Source organism: Hirundo rustica, chromosome 6 (genome assembly GCF_015227805.2).
Source record: "Hirundo rustica isolate bHirRus1 chromosome 6, bHirRus1.pri.v3, whole genome shotgun sequence".
NCBI classification, from domain to species: Eukaryota; Metazoa; Chordata; class Aves; order Passeriformes; family Hirundinidae; genus Hirundo; species Hirundo rustica.
Genome location: NC_053455.1, coordinates 44,238,164 through 44,256,556, shown reverse-complemented (window position 1 = coordinate 44,256,556; position 18,393 = coordinate 44,238,164). Strand labels below are relative to the sequence as shown.

General features: G+C 43.3%; 1 protein-coding gene across 4 annotated transcripts in view; it reads left to right on the top strand.

Moving 5' to 3' along the window:
* Positions 1-7,969: 7,969 nt before the first annotated feature.
* The window catches only part of LDLRAD3 (low density lipoprotein receptor class A domain containing 3), a 107,127-nt gene continuing 96,703 nt past the window's right edge, over positions 7,970-18,393 (top strand). For all 4 annotated transcript variants that reach the window (XM_040068694.2, XM_040068692.2, XM_040068691.2 and 1 more), the window contains exon 1: positions 7,970-8,084. In XM_040068694.2, coding sequence (XP_039924628.1) covers positions 8,051-8,084 — 34 coding nt within the window. In that variant the 5' untranslated portion in view covers positions 7,970-8,050. The remainder of the gene's footprint in view (positions 8,085-18,393) is intronic.

The window sequence follows — 18,393 nt, the reverse complement described above, 5'->3', positions numbered from 1 at the left end:
CTGCAGTTCACAGGGTGTTGGCTCTGCATTGTATAAGCTCCAGACATTTCCAGTGCACTTGTTTCCACTGGAGCCAGACACTGTGGGCTTCTTCCACATTTAATTGAGAGAACTAGGCATTTCTGGGGATTTAGCTCATCCTGAAGCAGACATTTAAAAAGCCAGAAGAACCCTAGAAGCGCTTAAGATGACTTTATCCATGAACAGCTTGAGGAACGTTAGCCATTGAAAAGACTGGATTTTGGACAAACTCCAAATTCCAGATTATCATTTAAAAATAAAATGTTTTAAACACACATTTTAACGTAAAAACCCATTAAATTTGCCCTTGTTAGCAAACACAAAATTACTTAATTCACCAGCCAGGTTCTCAGTTAGGATCTGCAAACACCATGTAGGTTATCTTCTTTTGACATCTTGTTGCCTTGTATTTCAGGAGAGCTTCCAAGAGATAAGATGCGCTCCTTCCTTCACCTCTTACCTAATCACAAAGTAATTTTGTGGTCAAGACTGTTTTAAAGGAGTCTGATTTAGAACCTCAGGGTTCAATTTGAAAAGAATTACTTTAAGATCTGGCACTCAGAAATTTCAGTTTTAGCTTAGGGCTTATTTTCCTATGAAGTATTTAGGATCCTCGCTACTCCACTGCCTCCCACCTTGTGTTTTTAATTACTTGCCTGCTTCTGGTTACATTTCCTCTACCCTGTATACAAAGGCATCAGTGTGAGATAGCACCAAATATTTTGTGAAAATATTTAGAAGAAGATTCCCCCATATGCACTTAAAAGGCGGCTTTCATGATGTGATTTTTTTATGACCTGGAGCAAAAGAGAGGCACTCTGCTTCTAAATTAGGCATTAAACCAGAGGCAGGAGTTAAACTTTCAGACCTTCAGGTGACATAGACACCATGGGAGGTGTAACATTTTATGTTAGCAGGGGATTTACATGCATAATGTAGTTTTAGGTCATTTTGCTGCAAATTACAGCAAATTTTCGTTATGTAGACAAATCGATTTGACTTTCAATATTTATTTGTTAAATTCTCTTTAAGGCACAGCTGGAGCTAAAATGCTGTGGTCCTGCTAGGGGATACATATTGATCCAGGCATTCATTTAGTGATTAGCTACTTTACTGCCAAATAATCCCCTCTGTTTCCTTGTCTTCATCTACTTTAGATTCTGAAAGGAGCCTGGAAATTTCTCACACTGCCCATTACCTCAGTGGAAAGTATTGATATGCTGATTGTCCAAGAGGTGATTGGAAGACTTGGGAACAGCATTGCTGTTCTACATGCTGTCTATGATCACTTCTTTCAAAATCATTGGCTGAAAGTATTGACGTTAGGTAATGAATAAAACTCACATTTTGAATTAAACCCACCCATTTCCCCCTCAAATGCGATGGATTTTTAATGAGTCCCTCCAGAAAACACAAGTACTCAGAAGATCAAGTATAATAAAACTGTGACCTGAGTGGGTGAGAGGTGAGGGGTGAGGAGCTTGTAAACAAGAATGCTGTCTGGCTTTGTAGGTAAAGAACTGTAACCATAGAACTTCCTAATTGATCTCCACATTTATAGAATAGGTGTCTTGGTTTGACCACAGACAACAGCCAAGCTCCACACAGCCACTCACTCCCTTCCCTCCAGGGGGAAGGGAGAAAGAAGAGTAAAAGTGGGAAAACTCATGGGTTGAGACAAAGACGGTTCAAAAGGGAAAGCAAAAGCTGCAGGCACAAGCAAAGCAAAACAAGGATTTTATCCATCACTTCCCAAGAACAGGCAGGAGTTCAGCCATCCCCATGAGAGCAGGGCCCCCTCACATCTAACGGTGACTTGAGAAGACAAATGCCATCACCCTGAATGTCCCCTTTCCATCGTCCCCAGCTTTTTATGCTCAGCATGATGTCATATGGGCTGGGCTACCCTGTGTCAGCTGTTCCAGCTGAGCCACCTCAGCCTACTTGCTGGTGGGGCGATACACTAAGCAGAAAAGGGCTTGACACTGTGCAAACACTGCTCAGCAATAACAAAAACATCTATTATCAATGTTTCCATAGCCCCATGCTAGCACTGTGAAGAAAATCACCTCCACCTCATCCAAAACCAGCACAACAGGTAAAATAGAAAGGATGCAATATTTTGGAAAGTGTTCTTATTTTGCAATTGATTCTGCTAGTGTAGCCCCCTGTGACTCTACAGGATAGAAATAAAAGATAAAACAGGTATCAGAACCTTCCACCAGCATTTCTGATTTTAAATGCCGTCCTTTATATCAGAGTAGTTGGAACTAGGAATTCACTTGGCTTGAGCAAGCAATGTGGAATAGCATAGACAGACTGGTGCTGGCAAGTATGGGGGGGGGCGGGGGGGGTGTGTGTGTGCATGTGTGTGGGTGGCTGAAAGAGGGAAAAGTGCTCTGAAAATGACACAGTTGAAATTAACATAGCTCTGAGTAAAACAAGGATGAGGAAAAACAGCTGTGTGCCACCTGAGTGATAAACATTAGGGGTGGGATCCTGCACCTTCTGTGATATCAGGGAACACAGAGACATCACCCAGTAACACTCCCAAGCTGCCACCACAGTAGGCAGAGCCATGAGCTAAGCCCCTTGCCCTGCTGTCAGGAAATGCTGCTACTGCCAAGGCATTCCAGCCTCCTACCATGGCTTGGGCAGTATGGAACAGCTCAAGACCAAAAGCATTGCACTATCAGTCCTACATTGCCCAGGCTATGGACAAATTGACCTCACTAGATTTTTGTCTCTGGTTTCTGTTCTCCAAACAGGGAGAGTTGTTAGAGCTGCAGCTCAGGCCAAAAGGCAGCTGTGCATCAGAGGGCCCTTTGCAGACTGGGTAGAGAAAGAAATGAAAATGGATGGGCCAAAGCTTTGGGACCTCCCCTTTTCATAGCATGAGAGCAGAAAAGCCAGTGCTGTTAAAAGCTATGAATCTCTAACTTGCTGAGCCCAGAGCCTGGCAGGAGAGAGGATGAAGGGTTCCACACTTAAGATAACCTCATTCATACTAGCAGAACATCCCAGATTTGGTCCATCATAACACACTCCTTCCAGAGGCTCATTAAACCCCTTTGTGCACACAAAGTATAGAGACCAGTCTCTAGGGACCAGTCCTAGAACTGACTGCCTGAGGAGGCTGTGAGGAGTGTGCTTCTGGGAGCACAGAGGCAGGCCAGGGTGGCTGAATCCAAGCCTGGCACTGCTGGAGCTCAAGGGAAGATGCATGAGTTTGCCCAGGCGCTTCCTGTCACTGCAGGCTCTGGAGCCCATGGTGCACAGGGGGCAGGAGAGGCTTGTTTCACTCACTCTTTGAGCTCCATCCCAGTTCAATTTGCTTTCAGAAGGCTGTCAATATAATTGCACATGCCTGAGAACTGTCCCTAGCTTTTGGTTTGATCCTAATGTTTTCAACTGGCATACTGAGGAGGACCACGTCAACGCACAGAGTTAACAGCCCTTTGCATGTGAAGATGAGAGAAGAAAATGAGTAATTTCAGGGAATCTGAATGCCTCATATGACTCCTTTAAAAACTGATCTCCAACTCCATTTTGCAGAGAGAATATTGCTTCAGCAGCCAGGAGAACTAGAGATCAGGACATTACAAAGCCCTAATGAAGATGAATTCTAATGGATAGATGGATATAGGCTGATATGGTAATATACCTGTTTAACTTGATAGATGTTAATGCTGATGACAAGTTCATAAATATATTTGGATCTACATTTATTATTTTGCTACAGTGTGTTAAAATTTTGATTATTATTATATTGAATCCTTCAAAAAGCTGTTACTAACCAACAGTTCCAAACTCCCAGACTTCCTAAGTGGCAGTTCTGTCACATACAAAATATCGCAACACTTTATTACAAATTTTCATCCTTAATTACAACAGTCCTGACTTTTCATCATTATCAATCCTGCCACTAGGCATGACACATATAAATTGCTAGTATTAATTTTGTTCAGAGTATTATTTACAGATTGAAGTCAGCAAATTTAAATTGTACCTAGAGACATTATTGTATTTTGATCTTTTGCCTCAAACTAACGTCAGGTCCCCAAAAAATCAACTTCTGCCTTACAAGAATGATTGTGAAATTAAATATGAGTTGTATACTGAGCTGATTAGAAACAACAAATGAAAAATTTAAGCTTCAGCTTACAACATGCCGAGCATTGGTACTTCCTAGGGAGGTCAGGTTCTATTGGGGATGCAGATCCTCTGCCATGTACTTAGGAACAATCATTTGTCCCCTTAGATAAGAGCTGGCAGGTCTGCCGATATGAGTTGGAGATAGTCCATTGTCACCGAGACACAGTCCATGGCTTGCAAAACCTAAAAAAGAATGATTTTATACGGCTTGCTGCCACCACACCTGGAGCACTGGGTCCAGTCTGGGCCATGGAGGGCTACAAGGATGATCTAGGGACTGGAACATCTCTCTAACAAGGATTGGAGGAGGGAACAGGGCCTGTTCAGCCCAGAGAAGACTGAGAGGATATTTCATCAATGTACCTGTACTTACATATCTGAAGGGAGTTGCCAAGAGAATGGAGTCAGGCTCTCCTTGCTGGCTCTGAGCATTGGGATGAGAAGCAGCAGACAGAATCTGATGCACTACAAGATCCACCTGAATATATGGAAGAATTTTACTGTGTGGGTGTCTGAGTACTGGAAGAGATTTCCCAGAGTTCTGGAGTCTCTCTCATGGCAGATACTCAAAAGCAGTCTGGACACAACCCCAAGTGATGTGTTCCAGGGAAATCCTACATGAACAGAGAATTTGGACCGTATGGTCCCACCGGTGGTCCTATCGAACATTACCCATGTTGTGATTCTGCAATTCTGTGATCTTGCAGGAATGCCAATGAGTCTTCTGTGATAAGCTTGTCTGAAGAAAGTTTCCCTTTCTAGCCTTTAACCACAGTGCACAAAGCTAAAAGAGGCGGCTTTCTTGTAATGGATCTTATGACAACTTGTCATTACTTCAGCATAATTTACTGTGAAGCTAATCTCTTTTTCAGAGCATATTCCTTGTTTGTCCTGATTATAGGCTGGTACCCTGCATCACTGGTAGCCAATCAGAAGTTAGCCACATTCTGAGCAACCTGAAATTATTTATTTATCGCTTATCTTTGTGATGTAGATGGCTGGTAGTTTCATTGAGAGTCAAAGCATGGGTTGACAAGAGTGACTTGCTTGAGGCCACACAAAGTCTGCAGCAGAGCTGGGATCGCATCTTGCTTTGAGGGACAAACCCAGAAATCCCCCCTGGTGAGAGGGGAGGAGGCAGTTTGTGTGAAGATAAAGAGAATCAGAGTGTGTAGTGTTTACCTTAGGCCTGTGGTCCTATTCACTTACACATACTTAGACTGTTTCTTTGTTGGCTGTTTAGATTAGTTTAGATTACATCCCCTCATATCTCCTCAGAAGTGATAGTACTCCTACATGTAAGATAGCTAGAAACGGGATTTTATTAGAATATAGGATAGGTTGTGGTGGTCAAACACAAGGCTCAGCTAGAGCTGTCCAGCCCCTCTCATTCCCTTTTCCCTTTATTTTCCCACATCTTTTCCTTCTCAATCCCCCTCATAGATTTCCTTCTCTCTTCCTGTGTTCTTCACCCTAAACATTACATGGTAAATCTTGCAGGTTCCCAAAATGCTGTTCCCATTGCATCCCTTCATGTGTCCTATACCATAGGCAATAATCACCTTTAGTTTGTGAGGCATCTGGGAGACAGTTTCTTGGCAGACTTCACACAAGCTACCAAGATCTAATCAGTTTTCTCTGATGTGCTTGGGAGCAGCCAGTGTTGTGCGGTCCATTTTCCCTGATGAAGTTACTGAGGTTTCTCTGCCTGTCTTTGTTTCTCCCTACATCTTTGTGTTAACAGGGATTATGCTTTTATTCATGTAGCCAAACATCTGAGAGGTAGCGAGGAACCACACTGGACCTTTTATTCTGTGCTGGCTAAGAAACCGAGGTGTACAAAATGCTTTTACAGATGGAGAGCTTCTCACTTAACCTCTCAGCGAACTAGAAGATCCTGCTTTTTGGTAACTGCTAAGGAGGCTCCCATCCACCTTGCTTTGCCTCTGAGCCTCACTTGCTGCATGTAGTCAGGGTGAGTTGGCTGGAGCCCACCTGGTGGTGGGATGGTGACGCTGGGGTGTCACACTCGGACCCCCGGAAGGCAGGGCGGCAGCCGGAGATCGGTGTCCTGGCAGGCAGAGGGAATTCCCACAGCCACACCCCTCAGGAGTCAGAAACCACTCCTCTTTCTCAGACCCTCCCCCCCCCCCCACCCCGAAACTAGCTCCCAGGCTGACCTCTATGTGGGAATTGGTTATCGGTGGTTGAAGCACCTCTGAAAAACTAACAGATGCTACATCTAAGTATTCAAATAAAAAACTTTTTTTAAATAAAAAAATAAATTCATCTTTCCAAATGCTGTGAAATCACTATCACTAAATCTCCACAAGCTCCTCTAAGTATGTTAAACATGAATTGCAAGAATTCTGCTTGAAACATTATTATTGTGCAGATTAGCTGAGCACAGTTTTAGAAGTAATTTAGCAGCTTTTTATTGCTATAAACTAGCTTTACTTCTTAGCTAAAATACCTTCTGCAATAAGCCTTCATCTTCAGCTCTTAAATATATGCTGGAAGCTTTTTAGAGAGTTAAACTTTATTCTGTACATGTGCAGATCTGCTTACGTACTTGACACACACACAGGGGAACACTTTATGACCAAAAGGTACCGCTTAAGGAACCGCCCATGATTTTTGTATGAAAGCAGACTGGCACACAGTAATGAGGGTTTCTTCCTGGTTGTCATATACTGAAAAATGTTGTTCCTTAAAACAAGGTCCCCTCCTGCTCCCACTGAAGCCAAGTAGGGTTAGGATTGGGCCCCTAGATTAAAAATGCAATATAAATTTCTCAAATGCTGTGTTTCAGAGCTTTACTAGGACAATAAACCCCATAGGCAATCTCTGCTTTCCCTTTGTACTTGGCACTTCCCTCTGTACTGGGCAGTGGTGAGGTCAAACTGTGTCCAGTTCTGGGCCTCTCAATTCAGGAAGGACATTGAGGTGCTGGAGTGTGTCCAGAGAAGGACAACAGAGCTGGGGAAGGGTTTGGAGCACAAGTTCTTTGAGGAGAGTCTGGGAGAGCTGGGGTTGTTTAGCCTGGAGAAAAGGAGGATCAAGAGAGAACTTACTGCTCTCTACATCTGCCTGAAAGGAGGTTGTAGCCAGCCAGTAACAGGATGAGAGGACATAGTTTTAAACAGAGTCAGGGGAGGTTTAGGTTGGATATCAAGAGGAATTTCTTCACAGAAAGTGTGATTGGATATTGCAATGGACTGCCCAGGGACGTGATGGAGTCACTGTCCCTGGAAATGCTTAAGAAAAGACTGAATGTGGCACTCAGTGCCAAGATCTAGTTGACAAGGTGGTGTTTGGTCATGTTGGACTCGATGATCTCAGAGGTCTTTCCCAAAGTAATTGATTCTGGCTGACTGGCTATGGAAATACCTCGTCTTCTAGGTACGGAATGAAGTTTAGAGGAGCATGATTCAGAAGATGTAAGGGGAGGCTATACCCCTTTGTCACTGCAGAAGGTGTTGAGTGAGGATTTCTGTCCCTGCGTGTCCGCAGGGGTGCAGCTCTGACCCAAACTCTTCCAGGCGTTCCCAAAGCGCTCCCGTCCGCCGCTGCACGGCAAGCGGAGAGCTTGTTGTAAAGGCACGCTAATGCCGCCGCCACCCCACCCTCAAAACTGGCCGGAGGTGTTTGCCGGGTAGCAGAGGTGAGGAAGAAGGGGCGGCCCGTGGGCCGCGCGGGCCGGGGCGGCGGCGGCCGCGGGTGGGCACGACCGCCCAGCGGGGCGGGGCGGCGGCGGCGCCACCCCCGGGCCCTCCCCCGGGCCGGCCCCCGCGCCGCCGCTCCCCGCCGCAGGCTCCGTCGGGCCGGACTGGCGGAGCAGCCCCGAAGTTTGCGGGGCGGCCGGCGCGGGGCCATGTGGCTGCTGTGGCTGCTGCTGGGCTCGGCGGGTGAGTGCGGGCGGGAGCGGTGCCCGGGGGCGCTGCCCGGGAGCGAGGGGGCGGCTCCGCTCGGCGGGGGAGGGCGCCGGGGCCTCCCCGCCACCCCCCGCCTCCCTGGGCGGCTCGTGGCGGGCCGGGGGCGCCGCCGGCCGCCCCTCCCCGGGCCGCTCTCGCCGCTCTCCCCTCCCCTCCCCTCCCCGGGCGGGCCGGGCCGGGATGCCCGCGGCGGGGGCGCGGCGTGCGCGTCTCGGCCCCTCCGCCCCTCGGGGCGTGCTCGGGGTGGTCCCGGCCCCAGCGGGGGTGAGCGGGGCCGGCGTGGGGCGAGGCGCATGGGGCGGGCTGCGGGGCCGGGCCGGCGTTGGGGTCGGGCGCCTTTGGGCCGAACCGGGCGTCGAAGTCGCCCCTGGGCCGAAGGGGCCGCGGCTCCGCTGGAACATCCCGGGGCGGGGCCCCTTCTCCTTTGCGAGGTCGCCTCGGGGCCAGGGAGGCCGTGGCGGGTGCGGGCGACCCTCCGCCGATGGGCCCGCGGCGGGATAGGGCCAGGAGAAGCGCTCGGATCCTGCCTGGCTTTACTTGGGGTGCGGAAGGGGGATTTCGTACTTCTTGGTCGTGTTCATCTGTATAGAAGCTCTCCTCGCCACGGTCGGCACATGCCTGTCAAAATTGGCGAGTAGATGATGTTTTGTGCAGCTTTGCTGCAGGTGTGAATTATTTCTGCAACATGATCTTAGCGGGCGCTTTTCCAGACAGTGTAAAGTAGCCTGGCTGCACGCTGCTGTGTCTGTTTCCGAATCACGCCTTGGCGATGAAGTGATGACACACAGCGTGTAAAACTCAGATTATCAAGCTCAAATTATTTTCTTTTCTTTCTTTCAAAGTATTTGTTGTCGTGAAGAACTCATGAGTTTCATGGCTTCCATGGTAAAAGTTCGAGTTTGGTATAGATGGGTAGGAAGGAGGAGAAGAGTTACAGGACTTGCACTGTTTTGAAATTTCACAACTGCAAACTTTGACTGTGACATTCGTAAGTCTTTGAAGGTTTAGGTGTCTTTGCAAAACTATTTCCGCCGTTCCATTTTTGGGAGGCTTCAGTCAAAGCTCAGGTTTGTTTATCTGGATTGTGTTGCCTTCTTCCTTATTAATTTCCATTCTGCTAGTGCCAAAATTTCATCTAATTATTCTCAGCAAGTTGCACGTTTCCATGTGTTGAATATATTTGCTTGTAATACCACCCTTAGATTAAGGCGGAGCGTTCCCATCCACAAGATACTGATCTTTACATCTGAAGGTTTCCTAGTCCCCCACACCCCATGTTTCTGCCCCACCTTGGCTTGGAGGCAGTGGCCAAGACCTGTTTCTTGTGTGGAAGTTGGTACTTCAGCTTTTTGACTGCTGACTGCCATTCTTGCGCAACATTCTTGCAGTTACTTAACCAGAGACTCTGGCTTACTTTGGGGCAGATTCAAAGAAATTTCTGAAACTTTTTTTTTATGCCTTCTGTTTTTCTTTTGAAAAATATAGTAGGGGGTCCTCAGGGATTTGTTTTTTAGATGTTGCTTCCTCTGTATATTTTGGCACCCCTGCAAGCCTCCCACAGGGAGCATAAGTTTGTCTCTGCCTGGCCTTCACTCTGTTTTGAATCTTACTTCTGGTAAATCCTGATATAAAATATAAAAACTTCTTTTCCTAATGAATCTTTTTTGGGTACAAATGGGAAACCTTGAAACACTAGCGATGAATTTCAGCTAACAGAAGATAAACAGCGTATAGTGTCCTCGTCTGAACAGTTGTTCTGCTAGCATGCAGAAGTAACTGTTGACTTGCACTGGCGGTGAATATTTGCAAGGCAAAGTTGATCTTTTATTTTTGTCTTTATTCATAATATTGTAGTTGTATCAAATAGTGCTTTTCATCCTGAAAGAGCCTATCTGCATGGGAAAGGTTTTACTTTGTTATGATACTCAAGTTGTAATTTACACCAGGCTGGTTAATTTCAGTTGGTAACTAACTGGTAATTGATCAGAAAGAGACTATTGATCTGAAGTTTCAGCCTCTGTTCCCTGCACAGGAGCTTCCTGATTACCTTCCTTTCCTTTCCTAGTCCGCACCTCATTTCAAGTCTCATCAAGCTCCTGGGCAGCTCACACACCATGCACACCCAGTGTCTTTCATCTCTCATGCTCTTGCCAGTATAAAGCAGGTCAGGCTCAGCTCCGATCCCCTCCTGCTGCCCTGTACATGTCATGGTGTGACCCAGTTTCCAGCACTTTACTTTGGCTCAGTGTCAGCCCAGGAGTTCCTGGATGTAGGTTAGGTCCTGCAAGGATTCTTGTTTCCAGCTCAGACTGTAACAACATTATTGGGTTAAGTTAATATGGAAGAAGGTCTGTTAGTTAGAAAACAGACATCTATGTTTATCTTCTTCTACTGCTTCTATGAAGTAATGCTAGCTGATCTTCACACAGTTACAGTGAGTTTTGGAAGGGATTGTTTCAGAGAATTGCAAGTACACTATAGCTGAAAAACCAATAAAATGTAAACAGGCCCTCACAGAAAAATGAGTTCTGTAATCCTGACTGCCACTGTACTGTGTATTCAAGACATTTTTTGTTGTTGTTGTTCAAAGAGACCTAAATCTACTGATTATGTTTTGAACATAGATTTGTGTGGTTTTTTTTTTTTTTTTTCTTCAACTTCTGTATCATCCACTAAGGAGATAAATGATGGTAGGAGTCACAAACACTCAGGTAAATTAACTGCTTTTAGAAGTATGATTGCAAAGTGAGCAGGAAAGGGACATTGTTTTTTCTGACAATTACAGACATTTCTCTTTTAACTGAAGAAGGTTTTCAAATGTTAATCTTCAAATGACTGGAGAATCAAGATGCAATGTACAGCTGGAATTTCTGACTGTCATCCCCAGGTGTCACAGTTCAGTATAAGGGCCTTTCTGATGTGAAAGTCAAATATATAATATAGATATTATGCCTCTTATAATATACTCAGCTTGTTCTGTTTTAAGGGGAAGCTTCTGTGTCTTATTCTCTCCAGTGTTTTCGTCCAACATTGTAAGAATTGGGACTCATTCCACAGAGAGCATAAACATGAGGGGCCACACTTTGTTACATTTTATGTGCTTTCGTTACATTTTGCAACTTCACCTCAAAAGCTTGCAAAGAAACCAGAACATCCGTAAAATCAAGCAGGTAGGAGCTATTTGAAGAGTCATGTTACCACATTAGTCTCCATTGTGTAATATCTGCTAACTTAAAACTTCCACATGTTGTTAAGGAAATAGCCATTATTTCCTTACATGGGTCTTCATTTGTACTGACATTCAAAGGTGTTGCTAACAGTAGAATTTCTTTGCTGAAAACCTGCATGGCAGGAGTAATCAGCACTGCTGAGTGGTGGTCTCTACTGTTGGATAAGCAGGGAGAGCAGAAAACCACTCTCTCTGCTTGAAAACTCGTGTCTGTATTGTGTATTCAGAAAGTCTGTTCTGTATTTTTCAGGCAGCCCTCTGAAAGCCTCTTAAACTGAGTCTAGTGCTTCATAACCAGTGTTTGTCTTTCTTGGTACATAAGCCAGCTGTGGGTGTGGGTAGCACATCAGTGTGGGAGAGATGGAGAAGGGTTTCTGTAGTTGGCAAGTCAAGAAACTTCCAGCTTGAGATGGTAATCAATAACAAGCACTGGATATTTGCTGAAGATGAGTCTGCCAGTGGTCATAATGAGAGCAGCCAGGAGTACTCACTTTTAATGCAGGACTCCACAGCCACGCTGAGCCTGTGCCCATACACAAGTTGTCTGGAATCAGTTTCTGGTTATTGGACTTTTGATGTTTGTGGCTGTTGTCAGACTTTACTTTTGCAAGTATATTTTTTGTGCAGGGACTGAAATAAGTAGAGGATAATTGGGGAGGCGGGGGGAGGTCCTTGGCTAGATTTAAACAGATTTTCTATACTCACTGAGTGTGGAGAGCTGCAGGGCCCAGGAGCTTCCAGACATCCCATCTCACTTGGAATAATAGCTGCAAGGAGTCTGCAGTTGCCAGGTTGAGAGGGTGGAAGAATGACTGCAATGTTTCAATCACATGTTGTGATAGGAAGTGGAGATTGTTATAAAGAAAATAGGTAGTAAAAATGCACTTTTCATACAAATGTGAAATAAACTGTTACAAACATGTAGTCTGTAGTGTCTGATAACCAAGACCAGCAAGCTCCATACCTCTTTAGAGGAAAAAAGTTTCCTGGTGATACTATAATATTTTTATTGTGACAACAGGAGCCTGCATCCTGCTTTCATATGTACCCTGATTATCTACTGTGTGAGGAATAAAATGGCTCCCTTTGCTGTAAACAGACTGTAACAGGAATATGTTGATTTGTTAGGTAGCAGTGATGAATTGAGCTGAGATTCAAGCATCTCTGTGTTTCAGGGCTATGTGGGAAGGCCTAATTAAAAATTAATTTGTTACCTGGAGACAGAATTTTTGATTTTTTGTTTGTGTTATTTATGTTTTTTAAATTTAAATATATTTTTCCAAACTTGTACATTTTGCCACAGTAGCGTCTGTCATATATCCTGTTCTGTGGCTATTCTCTCTGTCTGTGTGAGCAGAAATGCAGTGATGGAGTAGGCCTGAAAAATCTGTAGTGTGAGATCTGCTGTGACGGAAGCAGTGCTCTCTGTTTCAGTGTCTTGTCTATTGTGGAAGCTGATGAATCTTAGGAATTGCTAGAAAGCCTTGTAGGCTGTTCAGTTGTCCTGCCTGCTGCAGGCTGGAGCTGTGGTTATTCTACCTTTGGTACAGGGCACTCTGATAACTATTTCAACTGGCATTTTCAGGGTCTGAATTTGTAAACAGCTTCATTATCAGCTGACATTTTGAAGATGAGGAAGGAGAAACATCTTGGGTCTCAGTAATAGGGTTTTGGGTGTTGTTGGCTTTTCAAGTATTAAAACGTAACTCTTCTGCTCTGGCAGGATCTCATAATGGGCTATGTCTAAGATGCAGAATGGAATATTTCAAGTGAAAACAGTTTTAATTATGTATTTTAAGGTAAGTCTCTAGTGAAACATAGAATGACAGCTTGCCCTTTGCTTGAAATGTAAATAGATCATGGCTGGAGGTAATTGGATAGTTAGCCATTAGGATAATCAGTTTATCATACATTTACTGACTGTTAGAGAATTTTTGAGGAGGAGCTCATATATATTAAGAAACAAACAAACAAAAACAAAAAACCAAACAAAAACCACCACCAACAAAAAACAAAACAAAAAAACACCCCCAACTCAACAACAAAGATTGAAAATTAAACAAATAGCTTAAGAAAAACAAGCAAACAAAACACCATGGCAGAGAGCATTTGTCTAAATTAGTTATTTCCGATAGTGAAACTTTTGTTTTATATGATCATTGGGGTTTTGTATTTGTGTGGACTGTGTGTGTGTCCAGATACTTGATTATCTGACGTGTAGAATCTTGTAAGCTGCAGTGACTTGATCTAGTGTTTAGTTTCTTTCATGCAGCCTCATGTGCTGGTGGAACTGTCAGACTAAAAGGCATTTTAGGCCAACCTCAACTTGCATGCAATGCTGTCTATCAGGACAGAAAAATTCTTTTAGGGGAGAAAATGGAATAATAGTAGTTGGCTTGGTGTGTGTATGTGTGTTTTAATTTGCACATGGGAAATGCTTGAGGCAGTGAGATTTCTAAATGGAGTCATTGGTCTCTCCTTGTTCTCAGCTGCTTTTGCAGATCCCACTTACCCACTTTTTGGTTGCAAAGGAACTTGTGGAATCACATAGTTACTTTAGTAGTAGCTTATAGAAATATGTACTCTTTAGAAGTTGGAGAGAAATAATAGGTAGCTCCTGTTAGCGTGAGAAATGTGTTGAAGGATTGGGGAATCATGTGGGTGGATAACTGAAAGGGTGCAGACGAACAAAATGAAAATGGAATCAATTTGGAGGGGTAGAGTTGCTGCTGATAACTTTTTCCTCTCTGTTCCTTAAGCCTTCTTCCAGCCATGGGCTGGACAGCTGTAAACTTGTCACAATTAAAACATAACAAGCAAAGCTGTTCTTTGTCTATGTGTAAATGGTTGAGTAAGTTGCTGTGTCGCATGTCAGAGAGAACAGGGAGCTGAGGTAATGAATGGAAGGTGATCTGGCTGTGAAACTCAGCTAAAATCTGGGATTGGGGTTTAGGATTCGGAGCTAATGAACTCTGAGGTCCTGATACTATGTCCTCTTAGCCAAAAGATTTCCATTTTAGAATGGCTTTGGCTCTTTCAAGGAGCCTGTAAGTCTTAATTTATTAAGGACTGGGAAGTGTGTAACTTGAATATGGTGGAAGTATGCTGTTGTGTTATGAGGTATCTTGTTTCAATAGGGACAAAAATACATTTTTTCAGGTTTTAGTGCTATTTTTGTTCTTTAGTGGGGATTCTGATTAATTTTTTCAGTTTTAAATTAAAGGAGAAATCCCTAAGTGTCACGCCTTGCTGTAGGTCTCTGGTTTTGTGTTGGTGTCCTTCATCTGCTTAGACAGATTCCAGATGGCTCCTAAGGAAAGTGATGGCTGAGATTCCTGGTTCAGGGTTCTCTTATTGAAAATTTTAGATGGAAACCAGTTACGTCCCATGAGGTAGCCTATGTCGGTCTATTTTGAAACTGTTGGGTTTGTTGGATGAAAAGTTTGATTTTAGGTAACATTTTCCTGTGAGGATTTATCTCGGTTTTGATAAAATATAATAATGTTACTTCAGCAAGTATGTTGTGGTGCCATTAAAAATTAAGATATGAATTCTGGCTATTAAGTATCACTTTGTGCTCAGATTCCTTCATTCCTTGCAGTAATTTCTCTTGCTTTATGTATTTTGGATGAATTTATCACTTTAATTGTTGATGAGTCAGATGATGCTTATAGTTCCAGACAACACCGTTGCCAGCCATATGTATCTGTGTCAATGAAAACTTGTATTCTGGGCAAAGCTGTTCAGGGTCGTAGTGCTGCAGGATCTACTCCAGGTTGTGTTACTGATCAGCATTTTGACTTTGGGTAAGATATAATTCTTTCCTCTCTGTACTCCTTCTCCTTTTACCTGTTTCCCATCTTTTTTTGATGCTGTTAGTGCTACCCTTGTTTCAGTCAAGAGCTATATGCCACAAATATCAGACATATGTTTTTACAGTTCAGGATAGTGGTTTTTGCCTTTAAGAAGTGCTCTGCCTTGCCTGGTATGGATTTGATGTGAGGTAAGTAGATTTTTCTTGATATGGTAATTTTTAGTCAAGTATTCCTGGTTTTTTTCTTTCTTTTTGTTGCTGTTAGCGTGAAGGCATTAAAATTCCTCAGTCACAGGAATGTTGGGTGTACAAAGATGTGAAGCTGATAGAGGTGCACAAACTGATATACTTGTGAACATCCATGTATTTGTCAAGTTGCACTTTCTCTTCCTTTTGTAAGGCAGGGCAAGGGTTGGTGACTTGAAGTACTGTTGCTTGTCCCGGGTGCTGTGCACAGGTAACCCGTGGTTCAGGCCCATGCTGAACCTGTTAAACATTGGCTGCTTGACAGGGAATGCAGTCGTTGCTCACACATGGCTACAGAAGGTAATACTTGAGCTTGCACTTTTGAGTTTCGAGACTGCTAATTCAGTCTCGGGGCTGGTATACAGCTGCTGTCTCCCGATGCAAGAAGTTATGTTAAGGACTATTAAATGTTTCTGCTGCTCTTTGTGTAGGCTTGGCTAAAATTCTGCAGCTAAAGGTAGACATTATTTCTCAGATTTTGAATTCCTTTCTTCTCAGATTCAAACTCCTTTCTTTTTCTTTCATTGCCTGCATCCTTTTTCTCTTGTTGTGAAACTGCACTAGTCTTTGCATGATTCTTTTCATAGATGATTTGTGTCACTTCATTCCTCCTCTCAGTATCCTTATCTCTTTTTTTCCTTTGTGCCTCATAACGTCACCAAATTGTACTTATTGATGCATAGAGCTGGCCATGGATTTCCTCATCATGCCTCTATACTTAAAAAGAAAGATGCTGTTGTGTATACTTATTGTATCTATGTCAAACCTGCAGTTAGGAATTGTCATTTTTCCCTTGCCTCTACCTACTGCAAGTGCTCTACTTCACTCTGCCCCGGGCGCTGTGCCTGCTTTTCTTCTCCCTCTCTGCCCTATCTGTTGCTTAGCTATGCTGTGCACTAAGGCTCAGCTTTAGGCTGTGTGGGACTTCACTGCTGCTGAGTTTGAAAGGTGGAGTTTAGTAAGAGCAGACTACTTGAGACTTGGTCTTACACGGTTTCTGGTACAATTTATAAATGAATTGTGCATCTTAAGCAAGTGAGCTGTTTGTCAGGGATTATTTACGAAGGACAGGTAATATTTACTTGACACAATGCAAGGTGTGATTTATAAATAGCTAAATTGTTAGTGAATGCATTGTTAAATATGTGCATATAGTCTAGTTAGAGTTGCTTCACCTGCCAAAGCACATCAGTTCTTCATAAACACATAAATTGGTAGAGTGTGACCTTCAAAGGAAATACACTGCAATCAATGAATTTCAAGGGCCAAATAAGTCAGCCAGCCTCCTGCCAATGGCGTGAGTTGCTCTTGTGGCTGATCCCAAAGCTGTCAGGTCTTAGAAGCTGGGTGGAACTGCACAGTCCTAAACTGAAAGTATGGTTATCTGTAACCTGGGTTTTGTCTTGAGGAGAATGGCTGTCCGCCAGAAGGGTTTGGGTCTCTGATGCTGATCTTGGATGGGTGATCTTGAAGATGACAAACTAAATCTTCCGTGATCTGATCAACAGTGAGAAACGTGTCTTCTCAAGGCCTTGGCATCATGTATAATCTGAACATCTTTGCTTTTTTGCGTAACTGGAAAGGCACAGTACAGATGCTGAGATTAAGATCTGCTCAGTCTGGCAGAAAGCAAATTGCACTTGTGAAATCCTTGAGTCTGGAAGAATTTACTGCTCAATCACTTAAAAGACCAAGTCATTAAACTAAGTAGGCATAATTCAGAATTGTCTAAAGAAGAACAACAGTGTTTGTGGTGATTGCTGTCTTTCAAACTCAAAAAAGGCTTATTTTTCCTTTCAGCAAGTTTTTGAAAGGTAAAAAGAAGGTGGAGAGGGAGGAGAACAATCCATATGACTGAATTTCAGAACCTGATTGTAAGTGAAATGAAAGCATGAATGGAATTACAGGTAGAATTGTGAAAAAAACCTAACGCAAAACATTGTGAACTTTTAAATGAACTGATCATTCATTTTACTATGTAACCAGGATTCTAGATGTTACACTTGTCGTCTATTGAATTGAGTCATGTTGGAATTCTGATTTACATTCTGTAAGAAGTGTTTTCTCCAGGCTAAAGACCCCCTTTCTTAGAAGGTGTGAGATCTACCACCTCTTTTTAGGCATTTTCAGTCTTGTGAATATACTGGCTTTGAATATCAACAAGTGTGAAGGTAGGAGAAAAGTGTATCCCTGTGATACTTCAGCGTATGCGTTCTTAATCAAACCACAAGCAGTTGTCCTTTTGCAGTCAGATGGAGGACTTCCTTCTGTTATTGGCAAGCAATATTTAAATTTCAGGAACCTATTCTTTTTATCTCCTCTGAAAATGGAGCTACTGTGTGCAGTATACAAATCAGGAATGTACTTCTGTCCAAAGATCAACGTGGTCTGTCTAGAACATTAACAGAGTACCTGGGAGATAAAAAGGACATTGATGGTAAAGTTCCTAAGAGTATTTGTAAACAATACAAATTGGCAGTACCCGTTGTACCCTGAAAATCTTCCATGAGGGATCTGAGCTTCTAAATTGCAAGTTTAGGATAGACTGTTGTCAAATTTTTTTCCTTATAGGTATTACTGACAGCAGCATATTTTTTGAAATGTTTTTCACTGCAACCTTCCTTTTAAAAAAAAAGAGTCCAGAATAGTTTCTTTGACCTTATTTTGTGCTTGAATTATATGTCCGTTAAAGCACAATAACAATTTTTCTTCAAGTTTTGATAAAATGAGAGACAAAATGTTTTGCAGTGTAATTTCCTATTTGCACTGCAGTTTCAAGTGATTGAAATGCCTGCCCTTTCCAACAGCTGAAGTATTAGACATTTCATGGAATACTCCTGATGCAGAGATCCTGGATGTAGGCTCTTTTGAGGTAGCATGTACGAGTGTGTGTCTCTTAGTTACATCAGCAGAGTCCACCCCAAAGTGGTGGGTACTCGATGACATTGGTTTGCAGAGCTGTACCTTTTCATCAGTCTCATGTTTCTCAATAT